Source organism: Corylus avellana, chromosome ca4, assembly GCF_901000735.1.
Source record: "Corylus avellana chromosome ca4, CavTom2PMs-1.0".
NCBI lineage: Eukaryota > Viridiplantae > Streptophyta > Magnoliopsida > Fagales > Betulaceae > Corylus > Corylus avellana.
Window position 1 is genome coordinate 30381760 of NC_081544.1, and position 22810 is coordinate 30404569.

At 35.3% G+C, this 22810-nt stretch overlaps 1 protein-coding gene across 2 annotated transcripts; it reads left to right on the plus strand.

Moving 5' to 3' along the window:
* Positions 1 to 218: 218 nt before the first annotated feature.
* Positions 219 to 22262, plus strand: LOC132177243 (myosin-1). 2 transcript variants are annotated; one of them, XM_059589490.1, is made up of 24 exons: positions 219 to 579; positions 1434 to 1809; positions 4396 to 4497; positions 4573 to 4716; positions 4823 to 4973; positions 5086 to 5113; positions 6969 to 7134; positions 7268 to 7331; positions 7459 to 7472; positions 7590 to 7674; positions 8260 to 8363; positions 8503 to 8641; positions 10607 to 10725; positions 12053 to 12205; positions 12293 to 12382; positions 13348 to 13425; positions 15501 to 15659; positions 15997 to 16203; positions 16799 to 17004; positions 17137 to 17272; positions 19972 to 20101; positions 20209 to 20355; positions 20807 to 20874; positions 21136 to 22262. In XM_059589490.1, the coding sequence occupies exons 2-24, from the start codon at positions 1438 to 1440 to the stop codon at positions 21787 to 21789; spliced, it is 3516 nt and encodes a 1171-aa protein (XP_059445473.1). In that variant the 5' UTR covers positions 219 to 579; positions 1434 to 1437; the 3' UTR covers positions 21790 to 22262. The 2 variants fall into 2 exon arrangements, with proteins under 2 accessions (XP_059445473.1, XP_059445474.1); XM_059589491.1 differs by lacking the exon at positions 219 to 579 and having other exon boundaries at positions 1735 to 1809; positions 4374 to 4497.
* The last annotated feature ends 548 nt before the right edge of the window (positions 22263 to 22810 follow it).

The window sequence follows — 22810 nt, forward strand, 5'->3', positions numbered from 1 at the left end:
AGTTAATTTTAGATACTTCCGCCATTTTGTATTTTTATAAAAAAAACTGACAAGGTTAATATCGTCAAACAAGCCCAATTTTCCATTACGTTAGAATTTAAATATCTTCTTTTAAATTCGGTTGGTCCGCAAAAACCTCGAAATTTGAATGGCTCGGAAATAAAAAATAAATAAATTTTAAGTTGAACAAAAACAATTCAAAAACCAAAATTCAAGTTCTTACAAGCATATGTGTGAAACAGAGAAAAAAGCAAAGCAGGAAAAAGCTGCACTTTCCACACGCTTCGGATTTTCCTTCATTTTCTCTCGCCCACTTTCTCGGAATCCAAACATCTCTCTGTCAGACTCACCGTGACCATCTTGATTGTTGTTCATAATTATCTCTGCATGCTTTGAAGATTTCACCTTGAGAAGCTTTTCATTTCCACGTTCTTCGCCAAATCTATTTCGGAGTTCACATTTCTCTCAAGTGGTTTCTTGTGTTCTGAGAAGTTCTCTCTGGGTTTCTTTTTGGCGGTCGATCGGAGTTCTACTCTGCTTTGAGTGAAAATCTAAAGTGGTTTTGAGTTCCTCTCTGAGGTAAGTAAAAGATCGCTCCAAGTTTCAGAATTTGTGTTCTTTTAAGTTGAAATCTCTGTTTGGCTGCTGAGAAATGAAGCAAAAGCAAAGAACTTGACTATCTAGGTTCTTTGGGGTGTTTTTGTTTTTGGTACTGGTTCTAATTTTAACTACTAGCTTGGCTGAAGAACAAGATAAGAAACCTAGAATCTGGGTTTTACTGGTATTTTCTTTTTGGTTTATTTTTTAATTTGACTAATTTGTTGCCTTGGAGAGACCCTTTTTTTTTTTTTTTTGGGTCCCTAGATAATGAAAACTTTGCAATTCAGAATGTCTAGTTTCCTCTTAACTCAAAGTTATTTTCTTTGATTTTCCCTGTAGTTCTCAGCAACCAAACAATGCATCAAGGTGAAAGACGTGTTAGTGTAGAAGTGCATTGTCAAATAATTCGAAGTTTAGTTATTGGGCTCAATTGTCAAAAGAGTTCAAAGATAAGGGTCAGATCGAGGATCCCTGGAATGTTTTATTGTATTAACCACTTCAAAGTGTTTGGACTCCTAAATTTGCTGAAATCATATCGCCAGCGACTAGTTTGGGTTTGAAGATAATTGAAAATTTTAGCAACTTTTTGGATTTGGAACATGTCAATGGTGACTGATAAGTAAAGAGCACTAGAGTCTGTATCTTAAACGATGGTCCCCGCCATTAAGTTCATAGGATAAGTCATTGAGTGGGTCCTTGTTAAAGTTTTATTTGCTTTTTTTGGTTTTAAAATAAGCTTTTTTTTTGTAATCTTAATTTGTATCCCATTGCTTCTGCCAATACTCTCAAAATCTGAGTTTTTTTTTTTTTTTTTTCATTGGAACACATTTCAGGTAAATGTCGCAGAATTCTCAGGCCTCGCCTTCTTTCCAGTCGATCAAATCGTTGCCTGGGGATTTTAGGTTCACGGGTTCCCCAGCTTCTGATGGTCTTGAAAAATCCGATGATGGGAATTTGCGAAATACTTATTTGATCTCGTCGAGTATTCCTGAAAATGGTGATTCAAGTGACGGGGTTGTTGAGGGAGTTGAGGGCTACAGGGGTCAAGTTATTGAGGATTCCCCATATAGTGGGAATGCAATATCAGTTGAAGACAGGCCCTTGATTGTTGATGAAGAATTGGATTCAGTGGTTTCACATTTGTCTTCAATCTCGGCATCACGTAGTGAATGTAGGTGGGATGACACCACCTCCTACACTGCAAAGAAGGTATTTTGTGGCTTCTGGCTAAAATTTTCTTTTCCTGCCAAGCTTTGATATCTTTCAGATATACAAGGTATTATTTGATTTTTCTAGAAGAATGTAAGAGAAGTCCTTGTTATCTTGGTTGTCTTCATTTTAAATTTTGTATTTTTGTACTTTCTCTAGCTTGCATCTATTGTTTTATACATACAATCTTCATAACTATGTATTTATGAGTTACACACGTCTACAATAGGGGGCATTTGGCATGCTAAAATGGGTGAGCAACTGAAATGTAAAAGAGAATGAGATGCACTCGAGGCCCAAAAAGTAATGATTTTGTTGCTTTTTTTGTTTTTTTAATTTTAATTTTAATTATTTTTTTATTGGTTTGAGAACAGAAGCTTTAGGGCATGTAAGTGTGTTCTGTATTTGAATTAGGACTTCTAGAATTTTTGCTTGAATGTAGAAGGTAGGAAGCAACACAAAGATCAAATGGCTACTCAGTCATTAGCAGTGATGGAACTAAGCAACAAGAAGAAATCTATTTATATATATGTATACCATATATACACAGATACATACATATATTTACATAATTATATATATGTAGAAGTAGTTGTAACAAATGTTTATTTCCACCATACATTCCATCCTATCTTAAATTTGTCTTGATAGTCTCATTTATTTCTTGACTTTATTCATCTTCTTTTTTTTTTTTTTTTTTGGCATGAAGAAATGAATAAAACTTTAGTAACAACACCACCGACATTAAGTTTTATTTATAACTTTGAGATACAATGGCTCTTAGTTTGTATTTATAGAACAAGATGGAAATGACACCCCTAGTAATATTTATGTTTGTCAGTGTTTTTGGGTAACTGTTTTTTGTTTTTGGTTTGAAAAAGTGTTTGACTTGCTATTTTTGGCCCCATGAGTTGTTACCAGGCCAATGCAATATGTTAGCAGTTAAAGAATTTAATAAGACTAGTTATTACTTATAACAAAAAAAAAAATTGAAAAAAATATACAACTTATGTTTTTACCTTGTCTCTCAATATATTAATCTTTTGATAATTACAATGTTAGAGCTCCCTGGTCTACAAATGTTCTTCCAGTATTTGCTTCATTTTCCCTTGGTTCTCTTCTGTACCTCATGGGTTAGTTTGAAGAATGATGTGGGTGGTGGGCTTCGGGTTAAGAGAATTCATGGATTTAGGGTTTAAAATTTTAAAAGAAAGGATTAGGTTCAAAGATTTATAAGGGTGTTGAAATGATAGGGAATGAGATCAAGATCATTGTTTCTTGAAGCAAGCAGGTCACTTGAAAATTCTGGACAAAAAGCTTCTTTGATAGGCTATTTAACGGTGAGAATATATACAGTTTTAGATTGTCATGGGTAAGGAGAAGTGCTTAATCTGGGGTAGCACAAGAGAGAAGAGAATAGAAAGTTTGTGACTTTCCTGGGGCTTACTGGTGAATAGTACCAGTGAACAGCAAAGGAGATAATGCTAGGCGATTTTTCTCAATACTCAAACTTAATCTTTTCTAATATCAAAGTCTGAATTATTTGAATGCACTTAAACCTATTTATATAGATGATTAACTCGTTTAATTTGCTAAAGCTAGAATTCCTGATTTGAATAACAAACTAAATGCCTAATAAAACTAATCCTATTTAAATTTCTAGAATAATCTATAGACTAAACATAATTTAGCAAATAACCCTAAAAATATAATTATGCCCAAGAATTTTATAAATCCAGATCTGTCCTTGCTAAAAAATTCCTATAGTACCTAAACGAATGGTTCAATTTAAAAACCATTTGAACCATAGGTCTTGCTTCAATCGGATGTCACATAATGATAATGGCTCAATGCATTAAAAGCTCTTAAGCTGCCAGAACTGAAAATCACTCTATAGGTAGCAACTTGACTTTAGTCCATGGTCGTATGAGTAATTTTAGAAGTCCTTCTTGTGTCACTAAAAAAATGAGGTGGTTTTTAAAATCACCATTTGATTAAAATTTAATAGTGATCAATCACAAGCCCAATGGTGATTTTAAAAGCCACATTATTTTTGGAGTGACACAAGAGGGACTTCTATCATTACTCATGGCTGTATCATTTTTCCCCAGTTAGAGAAATACTTGCTCGTGAGTTTTGAGATGTTGGATTATAAGAATTCTTGTACTCAGAACTTGCACCAAAGATTGATAATTTATTTCTGCTCCTTGATTTCTTGAAGGAGTATTGTCTGTGGTTTCTTATTTTTTCATATTGACTTGTATAGAGGTTAAGATGACTCTTATATCTCATATGCAACAAGTGTCAACAAAGAGAACTCTATAAGTAGGCGGTTCACTGATGCTTATTACTTGTATATTTCTCAGAGTGGCTTGAATGCATTTGTAGTTTTGTTCTGTTGGTAAGTTTCCTTGCAGTTTGCATGAATTATTAGAAGTAATGCAACTATAGAAATTAAATTGAAAAAAATATGCAATAGTAGATATCATAATGTGTTGGTTGTATCTGAATCACAGTCAATTGAGTTGACAGTTTTAACATACTATTTAGTATTTGTTACGTAGTTGTTGAAGTTTACTGTTACAGAAGCTTCAGTCTTGGATTCAACTTCCAAATGGGAATTGGGAGCTGGGGAAGATTTTAGCAACTTCATCATCTGAGTCTGTTATTTCACTGCCTGGTGGGAAAGTAAGAGAACTTTTGGGACTTGTGAATTACAATTTTAATCACAATTAGATGTTTACTCCACATTTTCTTTTGTAGGTTTTAAATGTAAAAACTGAAAGCTTGGTACCAGCAAATCCTGATATACTTGATGGTGTAGATGATCTTATGCAGCTAAGTTATTTAAATGAACCGTCAGTGTTATACAATATTCAGTGTAGATACAACCAAGATATGATATATGTAAGTATTTCTATGTTTTTATTTTGAATGTGTTTATATTTTGGTTTCTACTTCTAATGTTCTGCTTTCACCTGATGGATTTATGGTATAACTCTCTGCTTTTTAGACAAAAGCTGGCCCTGTTTTGGTCGCTATAAATCCCTTTAAGAAAGTTTCTTTATATGGAAATGATTACATTGAAGCATATAAGCTAAAGTCTATCGAGAGTCCACATGTGTATGCAATTACGGACACCGCTATCCGGGAAATGGTACGAGGTAATTTCTCTAATTTGTAATTTTACAAGACTGAGTTTTCAGGAGCTAAGGGCTTCTCTCCAAAAAACGTCATTAGTGTGTGGTATTCTTACTTTGCTTCTTTTTCTTCCAGATGAAGTAAATCAATCCATCATTATAAGGTCAGTAGATTTTGACTAACTTTGTGCAATTCCTCTTAGTCATTCTTTTCGAACTATGTATGTGGATGAGTAAATCTTTTGTCGAAAGCTTTTAACTGGAGACTTGTCACTTTGATTATACTGAGAGAGAATGTTTGGTTAGGATATTGTAATTGTTTAATACCTTTCAGTCCTACAATTTTTTTACCCATTTTCTGTTTGTAAGTATGACCATAAAATCCACAATGGGAGATCTGTGCTTTAAAGCCTAAACACGGGATATAATTGAATTTTCCCATTTTCTAAATGCAAAGATCTCTGGTTATGTTACAAGGACAGTCTTAACAAGTTTATGGTGTTTTGGATGCTTAGACACTGGTGCATATGAGGTATTAACATGTTTACTGAGTTGGTGAAATGTGCAATCAAGAGGAAATTATAAACAGAGGATAAAAGAAGACAAAATGAGAGGTGGGAGGAGTTTGTGACATTGCTGGAATCTCACTGATAATCTTGTTATGAGTTTAGAATACCTAAAGTTTGAAAATTCGCTCATAGAATTACAATCCCATGCCATGCAGTTCATGTGTCAGACATCTCTCATCTGTGCTAGATGCCAAAACCCATATCAGTGGAGGTCACAAGATCCATGAATTTATTGGCACTGATTATCTGCTTAACTTTCATCATTCATACTGCCAATACTAAACTTGGCATTCAAATTTATTCTATGGCTGCTTAAATTTGTCATCATTGCTGCTGCCAATATAGGCATTTGAATTTATTCTTTGAGCTCTTTGTATGAAAATTTTTCTTGCCCAAGTTTAAATGGAAAATTGCTTGCAGTCTTACCTTTTCCAGGCATAAGATTTAGTTTTATGTCATATATTTTTTTGAGGTAGTGGGTTTTGATATTGGCTTTTGAAAGTGATAGTTTGTGGAGAGAAGTTGTGGCTAGGAAGGTGAGGTTCTAGGGGACGCTTTTAAGGTAATGAGCATTAGTTTGAGGCCCGGGAAGGGGTCAAAGTTTGGCGAACTATATGAATTGCTAATTTCCATATTTTGAGGATTCTGAGAGTTGTTAGCTGCTGGTTGGCTATGGGATTTTAACTTCGAGAAATGGTTATGTGATTGAGAACTAGAGTTGGTATTACTATCTTTTAGAAGTGTGAGGTATTACTAATTCTGAGGAGCGTCATACCAGCAGCTTCCATGTTTGATTTGGCTCGGAGGAAAAGCTGGATATTGGAGAAGTTTCCTATCTTTGAGAAGCCCATAGCATTTTGTAGAAGACGGGGTTTTTTGATGATTGGATCAAAGCAGGGGTCTGTTATACTTTTGTGGACATAAACCCAGATGCAAACAAAAAACACTCTAGCCCGTAGCATGTCTGTCTCGTGTAATGTGTTTTGGAAGAAGAGAAACATAAGAATCTTCTGGAAAGAAGTGTCTGTACTGGATCTGAAAAATTAATTCCTTACGTTGTTTCTCCTTTGGAGATTCTCATATTTACCAAGAGATAGGATTCTTTGTTGTTTTGTTGCCATGGTGTTGAGCCATTTAGTTTGAAATCCCTGCATGTAATAGGTATATGAATGCAAAGCCCACTCCCTGTACATTTTTATTTTGTGCCTATGCACAACACAAAACATGTAAACATAACTTCAGCTAGAAAGCAGTTTTATCAATGGGATGTTTTGTTGTTATTATGCTGAGTCCCTAATAAAAAACTTAGCAATTTATGTGGTGCTTGTAGCAATCATGATGGAAAATGAGAGATTTAATACAGTAGTAGAGGATACATTCAGTTTGTGCTGTTTCAATCAGCTACCGTATTTATGTGTACTTTTTTATAAGTGTGCATTTAATTGTTCAGTGGGGAAAGTGGAGCTGGGAAAACTGAGACTGCAAAAATAGCGATGCAATATTTGGCTGCTCTTGGTGGTGGAAGCGGAATAGAATATGAGATATTGAAGACTAATCCAATCTTAGAAGCTTTTGGTAATGCAAAAACATTGAGAAATGACAATTCAAGTCGCTTTGTAAGCTCCTTGTTCTTCTCATGAATTACTACTTTAACATGCTTGTAATGAGGGTTAGCAGTAGTAATGGAAAATGTTGAAGTTATGGCATTTTATATTGTAAGGTTTGATAACCTTAGTGAAAATGTCACAGGGAAAGCTCATTGAAATTCACTTCAGTGAAACTGGAAAAATATCTGGTGCCAATATTCAAACCTGTAAGTTCACTTGTACTGATTATTTTACCGGATTAAGTTGTAGCTTATTAATTTGTAATTATTATTTTTTGAAAGTTCAGAACTGACCTTGATTTGAATCTGTGTTGCTTCTGCTTATTGTACACAGTTTTACTTGAAAAGGTAATTCTTTATCACTGTGGTCTATTGTTCTGGCCCATTTGGTTTTTATTAACTCAATGTGTTTTTTTTTTCTTCTTTTTTCTGGGCACTCACTTCTTCATTTTACAATGTCAACAGTCTAGAGTGGTCCAATGCACAGAGGGAGAAAGGTCATATCATATATTTTATCAGCTCTGTGCTGGGGTTCCTACTGATCTAAGAGGTAATTATTGCCAGTTATTTATATCATTTTGAAGCTTATTATTTATTCACATGAAGGGAAATGGTTAGGTATCTTAATATAGAACTTCTATGGATTGATATATGTTTGTCTCTACTACTGTCTCCAAATTCTGAATAATAGAGTGAAGGAAACTTTACATTTATGTTAGTTTTCTATTGGCCTTTTATGTAAAATTGGTGAATTAATTTTATAAGACTTCAGAAAGTATGAAATTGTAAAACTGGTCTCTTGGATTTTTGATGATTAGAATATTGACTTTGACTTGTCCTTGTAGATCTCATGCTTGTACCTCTGCACTATTATGGCTTTCGTCTGTTAGATGTTAAATTGATAATTTCTGATTCTAAGAATTTAGTGATATGATTTTTTATCTTTTTATTTTAGGTCAGGAGATACTTAACATTACAGCTAAATGTCATAGTCCTTTCATCCATTCACTGTGTTATTTGCCTTGAATGGCATTCTGCTCTGCTTTGATTTGTTTGAAGACCTGTATCCCATACATGTCAATTTATATTCTTTTGCCTTATCTGTTTCTTTGTTCCATTTAATTTTGAAACACAGAGAAGCTAAATTTGAGGAGTGCAGACGAGTATAAATATCTGAGGCAGAGCAATTGTTATTCAATTACTGGGGTTAATGATGCTGAACAATTTCGCATTGTTGTGGTACTTTTTCTCTTATCATGAATTAAACTCCCGTATACATTTCAGGTTTATAGTACGGTTCATGCTTTTTTTTTTTGGGTCCTAAGAAGTAAAAAATTGATTTGCAAATTAATTTTCTATGGCTGTGGCCATTCTCTAGGAAGCTCTGGATGTCGTCCATATCAGCAAAGAAGACCAACAGAGTGTATTTGCAATGCTTGCTGCTGTCTTGTGGCTAGGAAACATCTCGTTTACTGTGATTGATAATGAAAATCATGTTGAAGCTGTGACGGATGAAGGTAAAAGTCTTCTAGAACTTAAAGTGAAATGCATTTCCAGTATTGCGATTTGTTCCCAATTGGATATGCCAACATAACATGTAACGGTCCTTGGGTTCGAACCAAACTCTACAAATCACCTCCAATTCATTAAGTATTTCACTTGTTAGGCTTACTTGTTGAGAGGAAATTTGAGACTACACGAGGGAGAGTCTTACAATATTAATTAAATGATTAAATTCACAATTTCCTACCGGTTTAAGTTTTTGGGATAAATGGTGATTTAACAGAATGCAAGAGAGCTTAGTACTTGCCATGTTGGTTATATCTTGGATTTCACTCACAAATTGAAATTATCTCCTAGGGCCTTGCAGAGCATTTTTAACTTAACTGATATAGATGAAAAGTCTCCATCATAGAATTTTTCTAGGACAAAAATCTCTTTCATACCTAAGATCAGTCAACAAGGACATAGATTACTTTAATATAAGCCGGCTATAACATGCCCCAAGTGATTCCTGAATTATTCTGACTCCCAGTTTTCCCAAGGAAGAATGCTTCAAATTTAAGTTTTATTGCATTCAAGGGATTTGTGTGGGTGTGGGGTGCCTTCAGAGCTACTCCAAAAGAGGGTTTGGATCCATGGGAGATAGTTGATCAATATCCGTAAATGCAAATAATGGCCCAATATTTTTAAGATTAGATTCAGTACTTAACCCCAAGGGGTTGACCTAAGTGGTGGAGGCCTTGGTCTTGAGGTATCATCCCTTCTTAGGTCCAAGGATCAACACCTCATGGGTGCAGTCAATCCTTTGGGGCCACACCCCTTGGTGAAAAGCCAGCGATTTAACCAGTTCCGTGTAGGTAAACTTCCGAAGGTGCGGTGCACGGGACCGGTTACTCTGCAGGGGTGGATCCAAAAAGCCCTGCCTTGGAGAGGTTCCCCGACATAAAAATTAAAAAAAAAAAAAAGAAAGATTAGATTCAGTATTTGATGGGGGTGTAGTTATAAAGGAAGGTTTGGGCTAGAAAAATTTTGCTCTTTTTACCCAGGCTTGTCTGAAGTTGCATATAGCCAAAATACCTTGGTTGAAGAAATCATTTGTTAACAGATCCTGCTTTCTCTCACAGACCTAAGTTTCTGAAAGAAATTGTGAGAATTGGAGTTGGAAGATAGGACATGTAGGACAGATCCTGGTTTCTCTCACAGTCCTAAGAATCTGAAAGAAATTGTGAGAATTGGAGTTTGAAGATAGGACATGCTCCTACATATGCTCTTTTGTTTTCTTGTTGGGCTTTGCAAATGAGTTAGAAGGATCTAATTCTCATCCAAGTCAAGTTCTAGTCAACTAATTGTTTTATGTGCATGGCCCAGAGACGAGTTAATATGTGGGTGTCCAAACAAAGATGGTTCTTTCTGCTGTTGTCATCTTAGCTGGAGATGATTTGAGATGTTGACAAATTTATTGAACAGAAATGGTGATCGAGTTTCTATGATTTTAAATTGATTTGTCTGTAGCTATTATTGCATATAAGCTGGCTTCTTCTGTCAATAATTCTTCAAAGTTGTCTTGGCAGTGCAAGACATATGCTTGCTGTTGGCATTTTTCAATATTATGGAATTGGATGGGAGAAAAAAAAGGACTGTCAAAGCTTTATTTAATTTAATTTTCCAAGAGTTTGCAGTTGGATGGTTTCTTGGGCATCGTTTGCAACAGATTTTGCTACATTTTAGACTCCTAAGTCCTTGCAACCAGTTTCAATGCCAGACTTACATTTAATGATTTATTGGTCCATACTTTCTTCTTGTTCTATCGTACCAGTAATATGCATCTTCTTTATACATTAAATTTTACTTATGAATTTTTGCGTAAAATGAAGTTACTTCTATGAATTTGACCTTCCTGGTTAATTCCTTCTTTCCGTCCTTTCCTATTGTCTGTGCTCGTATGTTCTCAACATGAGCTTGAATTGTTTTACTTTCAGGTCTATTTAATGTTGCTAAATTAGTTGGATGTGACATTGAGGAGCTTAAGTTGGCTTTGTCAACTCGCACGATGAGAGTTGGGAATGATAATATTGTCCAAAAGTTAACACTATCTCAGGTAAGAAGACTCATGGAAAAATTTATCTTTTCAATTGTAGATTGTAGATCGTGCACCATGTAAATTTGGCATAAAAATTAGGCAGAGATGAAGCAACTTCCCAAGAGTAGTGGGAGTCTTTGGATTGAGAAACATTCCTTTAAATTTATTTGATATTGTTGATTCTCCCTCATCATGTAAAGACTGCTCAACATGGATGTCAACTACCTGATCAGTACAATGTTGTGGGTGGGATCATGGTTTAATTGCTGGATTGTGAGGCTCCTCTGAAAATGTCTGTTTCATATTTCCAGACCCAAGTGCTTTGGGGCTCATATGAGTGGCATGTAACACGTTTTTTAAGTCTTTCTTTAGAATTGAAGCTTGTGCTGAAGAGGATTTTGAGTGGATTTATCAAATCTTGCTCTCTCTCTCTCTCTCCCCCCCCCTTCTCTTTCTCCCTATCTCTTTCTCTGTCTTCTTCATCTAAAAGAGAAAAGATCCTTTTGTGAAACTATAATATAGTTGTGATTGCAGCACTTCCTTGTTTCTTAAGTTGACACAACTTGAGGCATGTGGCATTACTGATTGGTTTTGGTTGTTTCCCATAGTGGTGGTTTAGTAGGTATTGACAGATGTTTAGTCAAGTCATAGAGAGTTGAACTTAAATTTAAAAATTAAATAATTTTTTCAAATTGCTTTATGTTATACAATAATAGTCAAGGTCTTTAGACCAAATGTCATCTCCTCTCTCTCTTCAACTTAGATGTGGAGTGTGATGTCTCGTGTTAAATTCTGTATGGTTGCAATCCTTTATATTTGCCTATAAAAGAAAGTAAAATACAGTGATAATTGTTTTTGTTTTGTTCTTTTTTGTTTTTTGTCTTTGTTTTTGTCTCTAATGCTTTGAAATTTATTTTTTCTTTTCCTTGGGTGAGTTTTTACATTTTTATACAAGGTTAATCTTAATTTTAGTATTTTCAAGAGTGTGAAGCTTTAGCTCCATATAACAGAATCTGCTTCACTGGACAGAGACTTTCATGCCTTTCTTTATCTGTTCATCTTTTTTAAATGTTATCTGGGATTAAGCTTTCTGTCCCAGAATTACGCAAATGAATAACAAAAAAGAACGAAAAAAAGGCTGTCCCACAATTATAATCAAAGTTTTCAAGAGCTAGGTCCTAATCATTGGCTGACACTCTCTTCATTCTAGAATTGGAATTAGTTTTAAGTTTGTGGAATCTTAGAAGTTTTTTTTACATGTGAAAATATATGAATATGTCCTTGAGTCTGACCAATTCTAGTAACTTTCCTCTCCTTGATCGAAAAATTATGTTTTGTCTTTCAGGCCATTGACACAAGAGATGCATTGGCAAAATCAATTTATGCTTGTTTGTTTGAGTGGCTGGTTGAACAAATCAACAAATCTCTTGCAGTAGGCAAACGGCGTACTGGCAGATCCATCAGCATTCTTGATATCTATGGCTTTGAATCATTTGATGTATGTTTCAATTGTGTTCCTGCTGTAGTTCTCTCTCTCTTCTTTTATGCACTAATTGTTTATGGTATACAATATTTGTATCTGCAGAGGAATAGCTTTGAACAGTTCTGCATAAATTATGCAAATGAGAGATTGCAGCAGCACTTTAATCGTCATCTATTCAAGTTAGAACAAGAGGTATTATCTTGTATGTTCTTTATTTTTTATAAGTAATAATCCAATCTCATTAAAAGTGAATGTAAAACCATACAGATTTGAGCAATCCTTTATTCTGTTGAGTTCCATGGAAAACCGATCAGCTATTCCGATTATTTGCCAAAACAAGTGGAAGCCATATTGCTAAGGCTTAGTTTAAAATGACAAAAACCAAAAAATAGCACATGAGCATAACCCTAGAAAGAGAATACATTGCTATTTTGTTCCACTGTTCTAGAAAGAGAACACATGAGTATACCCATGAACATTCTATTCTTGAGTGATATAGTTGTTTGGCTGGATTTCTATCTTAATATATTAGTTCTTTAGCCTGCTTACACACGCACAAACAAATATTCATATATAGAGGAGGATAAACTATGGTAGGGCAGTGCCTCATGATGGTTGATGGAACCTCACCCATTTCCACCTATATGGTAGTGTTTGTTAAACAACATCAAAACAAAATTTATATCACATAATTCGCTTTTATATCACATCATTTACTTTTTACTGCTATTTAAATAAAAAAATCACTACAAAACAAAATTTTTCATTTTTCAATACCACTTTTTTACTTTTTTATACCAAGCGTTATTTTCTTTTTTAAATTTTTTTAATGTCAACAGTACAGTGAAAAAGGCCTTGTTGTTTAACAAACAGGGCCTATATGTGTATATCTATATATAGTTGCATGTTGAACAAAGTGCTTATTGAGGGACAAGATGTTTGATTCTTGATAATCAATCATTTGCTGGAGAGGCTTGATTTGCCCCCATTGAACTAGATTCTCAGGGTAAAATTAAATTTTGATAACTTCTTGATCTTTTTTATCCTACTATATCCAGTTTGTTATGTGTTAAAATCTGTAGAAAGGAATTGAACAAGGAGCTATATTTGAAAAGATAATTTGCTTACTTATGTTAACTATCCATTTTATTTTTCAGGAATACATCCAAGATGGCATTGACTGGACAAAAGTTGATTTTGAAGACAACCAAGATTGTCTTAGTCTTTTTGAAAAGGTACAGATCCTGATGCATCAGATGCATTTTGTGGATTTTCCCCGATTTGTAGTATAGAAAATAATTACTTAATTTTACACCTATTTTTAGATGTTGTGCAATGCCATGTTTTTCCTTTTTTTCAAAAATTTTAGACAACAGTTTGTATGTGGATAGTGATTGGTATTCATATTATATATGGTTGCATGTCTACTGGAAAAGAAAAGCAAGTCTATTAGATGTTTGGATACTTCATATCCAGATCTGCATGATTATCTTCTGTACAAATGGGTGTTTGCATTGGTTAGTGACTGGTTGCGAATATTCTTTATCTGTTGTAGGGGGCTGGTCATTATTAGTTAGTTTGGGTGTAGTTCTTTGAGAGATTAAGTGTACGAAGATGTTATCTCAAATCGAGAAAATGGGATATTTGGGGAGCTGGATGACGTGAAAGTAAAAATCAACCATTGTAAAAAAAAAAATGTTGATCCAATGGTTGATTTTTACAGCCACGTCATCCAGTTGTATGACAATTATACATTAATTTGCTAAATAGGATTACTCATTTGGGAAAGATACTCCCTGTAGTAATAATTTTGTTTTGTAGTATTTCTAAGTTTCAAAAATCTTGGTTGTCCTTTTGGCTTTTGACAACCTCTTATGATTCAGTAATTTTGGTTTTATGTTAATATTGTTTTTTTTTTTTTTAATATTATTTGTAAATATGGAAGGAACGACTTATAGATAAGTGGCTTGCTTAGGAAAATGTGTAGAGTTTGAGCCAAAAGAGTTTCAGTTGCTAGGGGAAAAAATGGGTTTCCTTTGGTTGTGCCCTCTTGTTGGTAAAAGTTCTGGACTTTTTTGGCATTTGCAAGGTTATCTTCTAGAACGTTAGTAGTAACTTATAAAAAAAATACTTATCAAAACGTTCGTAGTAGGCGAGTTTATTGTTCCAAATTGGGACCTTGTGTTTGGAGTGTTGTTCCATGCTTTCAATGCATGTATCGGGATTCTGCCTTTTTTCATTACTGCTTTAGTGTTGGTAGAATAATACTTGGCACGTTTGTTATCCATCAAAATTTAGTTTAGTTCTTGCAAGTTTAGGGCTTTGGAAACTGGGTACTGTTTTCTATCTCCCCATTTCAATGGCTTGGCCTGTCCATTAGTGGCCCCGCTGATTACCAGAAGTTGAAGTTCCAACATCATTGCTATCATGAGTTTTGTGGCATCTAGGTAGGTGCAGAATACTAGTTACAGAATTGGGGGGACAAAAGGGAAGAGAAGGGGTGGGGGTTGGGGGGAGGTTGGCATGCATAATGTAGCTTGACACCTTTTCCAGGGAAGGACAGGCTAGGCAATAAGCCTACTAATCTACATCTTTTATTAGTTATGCCTTGATCGAGTTTAATCCTAGTGTTTTGGTCAAACCCTGGTGAAAAGTATTGCTCACAAAGTTCGTCTAAACATGTCATATAACCATAACGACTCTTTTTACTTTTTGTGATGCAGTTGGTTTTCTGTATGTCCAATACTTCTTGAAAACATTGTTGAGAGTGCTAGTTGAAGTCACCTTTGTAAAGCTAAAAATTAAAATATTTTTAATCTTTTATTTTTATTTTGTTTAAAATAAAAGAATATGCTAAAGAGGAAAACACCAGAACCCCACTGGATATAAGGAAGAAGAAGAAGGGCTGCAATTGAACCAAGCTGAGCAGTACTTATTATTTGAGCATTTGCTTAATGAAACATGTAAAGAGCTTGGATTTTTTCCTTTCTTTACTTGCGTGCTGTTTAATGATGATGTTAAGATGAAAAATAGAAGAATGGAATCAATTATGATATCCAAAATTCTAAAGCTTGCCTTTGGTACTAATGCCTTTTATCATTGGCAAATTAGACATGGGTTCGAACCTTCATAACTACAACTTGACATTTTTCTTCCTTTCCTAGTTTTCTTGAGTTTTTGGATTTTTGTTTTTCGTTAGGGTTTTTCTAGTATACTTCTTGACTTCTTGTGTGCCAAGGTTGTGCTCCTCTGCTCTTTATTAATGAGATTGAATTACTTATTCAAAAAAAAAAAAAAAAATTATGTGCAGAAACCATTGGGGTTATTATCCTTGTTAGATGAGGAGTCAACTTTCCCGAATGGCACGGATTTGACCTTCGCCAACAAGCTTAAGCAGCATCTGAATTCCAATTCTTGTTTCAGAGGAGAACGAGGAAAAGCCTTTTCTGTCTGTCACTATGCGGGGGAGGTATTACCTTGTCATTATTTATATTTTCTGTTATTTTCCTTCAGTCCTCTCTCAACTGCTTGGTACCCTCTTATCCAGAGATGATCTAGCAATCTGATTATGCTTCATTTTATGAAGTGTAAATCATTTGCCTGATCCCATTTGTGTTACATTTGGAACAATGGCCATTGCATAGGTACTGTTTGTTAGATTGTCATGTTTTCAAATGTCGAGTGCCACATATTTTCTTTATTGACAAAACTGCTAATTAAAAAGGGGGAAAAGAACTTCAATTCTTTTGGTTCATTTTGTTCTTGTTAGTTGACTGTAAGATGGTTCAACTTGCTCCTCCACTCAGGTTACATATGATACAACTGGATTTCTGGAGAAGAACAGGGATTTACTGCATCTAGATTCCATTCAACTTTTGTCCTCCTGCTCTTGTCGCCTTCCTCAGATATTTGCTTCTAGTATGCTTGCACAATCTGAGAAACCTGTAGCTGGTCCTTTATATAAAGCAGGTGGAGCAGACTCCCAAAAGCTAAGTGTTGCTACAAAATTTAAGGTACGCTACTTCCCAATTATGAGTCATAAGCTTGGTTTTGAATTTGAAATTTGCAGCAAGATAGTGTGAACTTATTATGAAATCTATTCTATTGTGCAAGCCTCGTTCACTTATATTTGATATTGATGAGTTTGTAGCATGTATAAAATCTTCAATCTATATATATTCTTGGGGTTTGCTTTATTTTTCTCTTTCTCAAGTATATTTGTCAAGTTGTGAAATTTCATTGCACAATGTTCAGAATTGATCTGGTTGGACACTGATATTAATTCTTTTTTTAGTCACTTCCTCAATTTAGCTCATAGATGGATGATAATTGTTAAATCACCCGATGTCTTAAAAGCTTAAGCTTTTCCACATTGAATCCCCAGTTGTGGGACTTGGCAAAGGTGGGTAAGGGGTGCAGTGGTCTTAGGTTTGAGAGAATTAAAAAGAAGTAGATAGCCATCCTTTATGAGGTTTTGAGGCTTACAGTTCTCAAAATTGTATACTGTGGTAAAGGTTTTATTTTATTTTATTTTTCTTCTTGTTTCAGTACAGGTAGTTCATCTGCTCATTGTATTGCTTTTATTTACTTGTTTTTGTTGGTATTCAGGGTCAATTATTCCTACTGATGCAACGCCTAGAAAGCACCACACCTCATTTCATACGTTGTATCAAGCCCAATAACCTTCAGTCTCCCAAATTGTATGAGCAAGGACTTGTGCTGCAGCAGTTAAGATGTTGTGGAGTCCTAGAAGTAGTACGAATATCAAGATCTGGCTTTCCCACCAGAATGTCCCACCAGAAGTTTGCCAGAAGGTAAAGAAAGATAATATTTTATCTTCAGTTACAGCTTTAAAAATTCTTATATATTTCCTAATTGATTACGATTTTTTTTTTTTTTTTTGTTTCTTTGGCTTGGCGGATATCTGATGTTAAATCTCACATCAGATATGGTTTTCTTCTGCTGGAGAATGTCGCATATCAGGATCCACTTAGTGTTTCAGTTGCAATTCTTCATCAGTTCAATATCTTGCCTGAAATGTATCAAGTTGGCTACACAAAGTTGTTCTTCCGAACTGGACAGGTACTTTATATATTTGGTATTGGTTTTTGGCTAAATTATTAGTTGGTGCATGGCATTTATCCATGAGGTAGTTCATGGAAGATACAAGGACATGGATTCTTAATACTATTCAAGAAGTCCTCCCTCCCATTGGAATGGGAAAATGAATTTGGACAAGAAGTTGCACATGTACTATAAGTGAATGTAATTGATCAACCACATTTCTTGTCGTTGCTCTGTAGGGCTGTGATTGAGCCAATCCGAGATACAATTTCGGTCAAGTACTAGAATTTGTTGTTGGTGAGTAGCTTTGTCACCATGTTGAGTAGGAGTCCACAAGAAGATACCACAGTGTTAAGTAGATTAAAAATGAGGCATGACAGTCTCTGTATAAGGGTTATGTGCAGCCCATAGTGGACCATAATTGTGGAGACAAGCTTGTCTAATGTGTGAGTACTCCATAATTGGGTATATTGGGGTTTGCGCTTGCGCTTGCGCTTGTGATTTTATTTTATTTGTTTCTTTGTAAGACTTAAAAGAACATGAGTAGAAGTAGCGAATAAAGATGTGTTAAATAGGGAGGTAACAGAAAGTGTGATTTTAGATAGATTAGAATGGCGGCAAAGAGTACTTCTAGCCTACCTTGCTTAATTTGAGGATATAGATAGACAACCCCAATTTAATTAGGGCTTAGTCGAGTTGAGTTAAGGGGTTGAGAGTTTAGTCCTTATTGGTGGTAATGGCTTCTCTCCTTGTTTGTGTATGTAGATAAGCTTGTAATTTGCATGCTCGCTTTATTTTAATATTGTTTGATATCTAGGGTGTGCAAACAAATATGTGTTTTAGTTCAACTCAAAACATGTTGGAAAAGCTTGGCTGCTTGTGCTTGCATCAGCTTGATGATAACTGAGTCTGAGCTCTAGCTCATTTTGAGCTTGATCTTGGACTTGGGCTTGAAGCGCATCCTCATTGGCCTCGCCCACCTTGTCAACTTCCTTCCATTTCTTCACCAGTACAAATATCAGCTTCAATTCTGTCATTACCTCCTGTTGTTAGATCATTTAAGACAAATTTACTAGAGTGGAGGGTAGAAAATGGAGATTAGGAACACATATAGATAGATAAGAGACATCAATCTTGATGAACTTCACAGCTGTAGTGTGGATCACCATTTCTATGAACTAGCTAGGTCCACATTAAAGGAGACACCAAAGTGTTACAAATTCTATCATCATCTCCTCAATCAAGAAAGGAAAATTATAATCCAAAAAAGCCCTTGATGATAAGGTGTGGTAGTTGCATAAAAGAGAGAAGCTTCTTTCGTGGGTTGGGATCTGGAGATGATGGGGGAAGCATACAGACCCTTGCCTTTTTTTTTCTTTTTCTTTTTTTTTTCTTTTTTTTTTTTCCCCTTAAATCAAAAATGTTTAGAAGGGTAATTAAATTCTTCATAATCTATATACTCTTGTTCCTGATCCTAATTCAGCTCACTGCCAAACCTATATGAGCTTGTTTATGAGGGCCTTTTCCTTGAGGCTAAAGGAGCTGACGTTTCCTTACTTGGACTTGGCTTTTCTATTGTACAACTTAGGGTAAATGACATTTTTCTCCCACAAGCTACCATCCTTGTATCACTTTTCTTAACTTTAACTCGGTGCATCTCAAACTCTATTTTGAACTTTTAGTGTCAGTTTGCCCCTATGTTTAAATCAGTCATTCAGTTTGATGGAAAAGCATGTAAAGTGACTAAATTGCCCTTGACAAGCATTTTCATTTTATATTTGTTTAGATAAAAAAAAAAAAAAATCTGTTTTTTAGTTTTAACATTTATTTCACACTTTTTTTGTTCAACTTAACAGTTGATTTGGACTGAGGAGACAAACTCTCACTGAAACTTAAATAAAGGGTTCAAGTTGCACTGGACACTGGGTTAAAATTTGTGACGTAAAAGACACATGAATGGTAGTTTATTAGGGTAAGAGAGATAGGGACGGTAGTTACTACATCAAGCTTGAACTTGTTCATTTACTAAACAAGCATAAACGTGATCCTTATGAGCCAAGCTTTAACTTTTGCTAACAGCTTGGTTTATTACCATTTTAGCAACTCATAAGGTATTGATGCTGCACAATAGTTTTTCAATTTTATTATAAAGAATCAAGGTATCATTTGAAGTGCAAACGGTGCAACTCATGTAATCAGGTAGTGTACATGAAATAGAAAGCTTCAATGATCAGCCAAAAAAGTGTTATTTTCATGTCAACGAGTTTGGATGGATTCTGTCATTATTAAAATTTGAAGCCAATTTTCCATTGCATGTAATTATGGTGAGATTATTTTAAGTTCAATTCCTTTTTATTGTTATTGTTATTGTCATAATAATAATGATACTATTATTATTATTACTGTTATTAATAATAATAATATTATTATTAGTTGGTAACAATAGTAAGTTCTGATGTGGGTATAAGGAAGGAAATGGTTTTAGACAGGTAATTAAGGACATGGCTCTAGCTAGGGCTCAGTGGGTTAGAAGTATTCATGTGGCCAACTTCAATCAATCGAGAATAAAAGTCAATTGAGTTATCATTATTTGGTAATGAAGGGCTTATTTCAACATTGTGTTAGTTTGTCCTGGCTTGGTTGATATGCTGTTGTGAAAATGCAGTTCATATTTATTTTATTGTTCTGATGTAACAATTCCGAGGATGATGATGCAGATTGGGGTGCTCGAGGATACAAGAAACCGTACCCTCCATGGTATTTTAAGGGTTCAAAGCTGTTTTAGAGGGCACCGAGCGCGCTGTTACCTTAAGGAACTTAAGAGAGGAATTGCCACTCTTCAGTCATGTATTTCCCTTTACTTGCTCTACATTTGCTGAAATAGTTCATATTCTGTCTAAGGGGAAATTCAAAAGAGTTTGTGAGAGTCAATATCGCTACGTCTATTCATGCAGTTGTTCGGGGAGACAAAACCAGAAAGGAATATGCAGTCACACTTCAGAGACAGAGAGCTGCTATTGTAATGCAAAAGCGGATGAAAGGAAGGATTGCTAAGAAGAAATTGCGGAGTATAAATGACGCATCAATTGTGATACAATCAGGTAAAATTTGAAATTTTAACTTGGTAGGACCAAATCCTCTGAAGCTCGGTAATAGTGTTCGTATTGGAGTGCCTCATACAAACTTGCAGAGAACTATGTAATGGGTTCAATTTGGTGAGTTCATGATCGGGTCAAATTTGGGCTTGGGTTCAGCACTTCAGCCCAGATTCAATGTACCAATTTGTTTATAACAAAGAAAATCAATGCAAATTGAGTGCACATTAAAATATAATTCAAAACATAAAAGGTTGTAAACACTAGGTTATATTTGAAATTAAAATCTGAATTGGAGTTTGGACAACTAGTTTTGTCAACCCAACTAAAACCTGTTTAACCTGGGCTGGCTTGGGTTTGATATTGCCAGCTCTAAATTCATCTGTCATTACATCTACAGTATTACCGTAGATTATTCATTATTTTGTTTCATGATTTTGTTTGTGCTATCTGGCAGTTATTCGTGGCTGGCTGGTCAGAAGATGCTCAGGAGATGTAGGACTACTGAAATCTGGGGACATGAAGGTACTCCCTTATGCTGCAATGTTAATCTCCTAAGGAAATATTAAATATTAAGATCCAATTACGTGGATCAGTTGTTGGCCACAAACAAAGAAAATCCCATGGAAATACTAGTGTCCACAAAAAGATATTCGCTAATCTTGTATGGACAACTTGTCTTTTGATCGTGTTCTACCTGTATATAAGTTATTTTTCATGCAATGCTTTCTTGAATCTCCCATATTCTCTTAGTTTGAGAAAGCTACAATTATGAATTCCAAACAGGCTAACGAATCGGATGAGGTGCTGGTGAAGTCTTCCTTCCTTGCTGAATTACAGCGACGAGTTCTGAAGGCTGAGGCTGCTCTGAGAGAAAAAGAAGAGGAGAACGACATCCTCCACCAACGTCTCCAACAGTATGAGAGTCGTTGGTCTGAATATGAGCTGAAAATGAGATCCATGGAAGAAGTGTGGCAGAAACAAATGAGATCCCTACAATCTAGCCTCTCCATTGCAAAGAAGAGCCTGGCCATTGATGATTCCGAAAGAAACTCTGACGCATCAGTAAATGCTAGCGATGACAGAGACTACAGCTCAGATATGGGAAGTAGTGATAAGCGGGTTGAGAGCAATGGTTTGAGGCCAATGAGTGCTAGTTTGAGTGTAATAAGCAGGTTAGCCGAAGAATTTGAGCAGAGGAGTCAAGTATTTGGTGATGATGCCAAGTTCTTGGTGGAGGTAAAGTCCGGTCAAGTTGACGCAAGTCTGAATCCAGACCGGGAGCTTAGAAGGTTGAAGCAGATGTTTGAAGCTTGGAAGAAGGATTACGGGTCAAGACTGCGGGAAACAAAGGTGATTTTGCATAAGCTTGGAAGTGAAGATGGGAATGCTGTGAAAAGGAAATGGTGGGGAAGGAGGAACAGCTCAAGGATAAATTAGATGGGTTATTATTTGTCTCAATTATTGAGACCCCATCTGTTTACTGTTAACGACATGAGAAGTTGTTGGGGAAGGAGCAGCTAATGTTGATCATTCACAGTTTTATTGAATCATCATTTGTTCTTTGCTCTTTTCTATTTATCGCCACGAGTTGTTGCATAGAGAAATTGTGAAGAGTTTTGGTGTTGTTGCAAGCGATTTGGTACATTACTGAGCCTGGAAATTGAAGTATGTATATCAATTTAAATATAGATCCAGTTACGTTAATGAAATACCGAGTTGTCTACCAACCATAGAACTGCCGGGTTTTTGTTGTTTTGTTTTTTTTTTTTATCTGCCTAATTCAGTCCTATAACGGCTGGTTTTGAATGATGCCATCAACCACCCATTTCTTACAATATGGATAGAAATTATTGTATTCTCAGGGGAAAATTACATTTTATCCCCGAAGTTGTGCACTTTTTTTAATTCTACGTCTAATGTTTAAAAATTGCCAATATATTTTTACGAAGATTATTTTTTTTCGCGCAATGCAGCCGTTCCGTTTATAGATTCCATCTTTCTGGATTGCTTGCAGCATATGTGAGATTTAGAAAATAAAAAATTGGTTTTTTTTTTTCTTTTAAAGAAAAGAAATATAAGTCTAAAATGTTTCTGTTTTTCTTTTGAAAAAAATTAAAAATGAATCCATTTGGAGTAATTGGCATCCCATTTGGGCCAAGGGATAGCCACCTGGAACTGGCCAGAATGAGGTGGCTTCCCATGAACTAATGGGGGAGGCCAATCCACTCTTTATTGGCTGGAATTGGGGTGGCAAGCCACCTACAACTGGCCGGAATGGGGTGGCTCCCCGTGGCTTAAGGTTGGGTGGCCGACCCAACCCTTGTTGGCTGGAATTAAGGTGACAAATCACCCATTTTACCGTGGTTGCTTTCCTTTCCTGTTATAAAATCTTGGTGAAAATTCAAGCCTTTTTAATTAAATGAGTTTATTACTGTTCCTATGAAGTTAATTCAACTTT

What these genes read in the sequence shown, in the direction of transcription:
- LOC132177243 (XM_059589490.1), top strand. Translation starts at nt 1,438, where the DNA reads ATGTCGCAGAATTCTCAGGCCTCGCCTTCTTTCCAGTCGATCAAATCG. An exon ending in AAAAGTTAACACTATCTCAG is followed by an intron (nt 10,726 to 12,052) that starts GTAAGAAGACTC and finishes TTTGTCTTTCAG; the next exon opens with GCCATTGACACAAGAGATGC. An exon ending in TGAAATCTGGGGACATGAAG is followed by an intron (nt 20,875 to 21,135) that starts GTACTCCCTTAT and finishes AATTCCAAACAG; the next exon opens with GCTAACGAATCGGATGAGGT.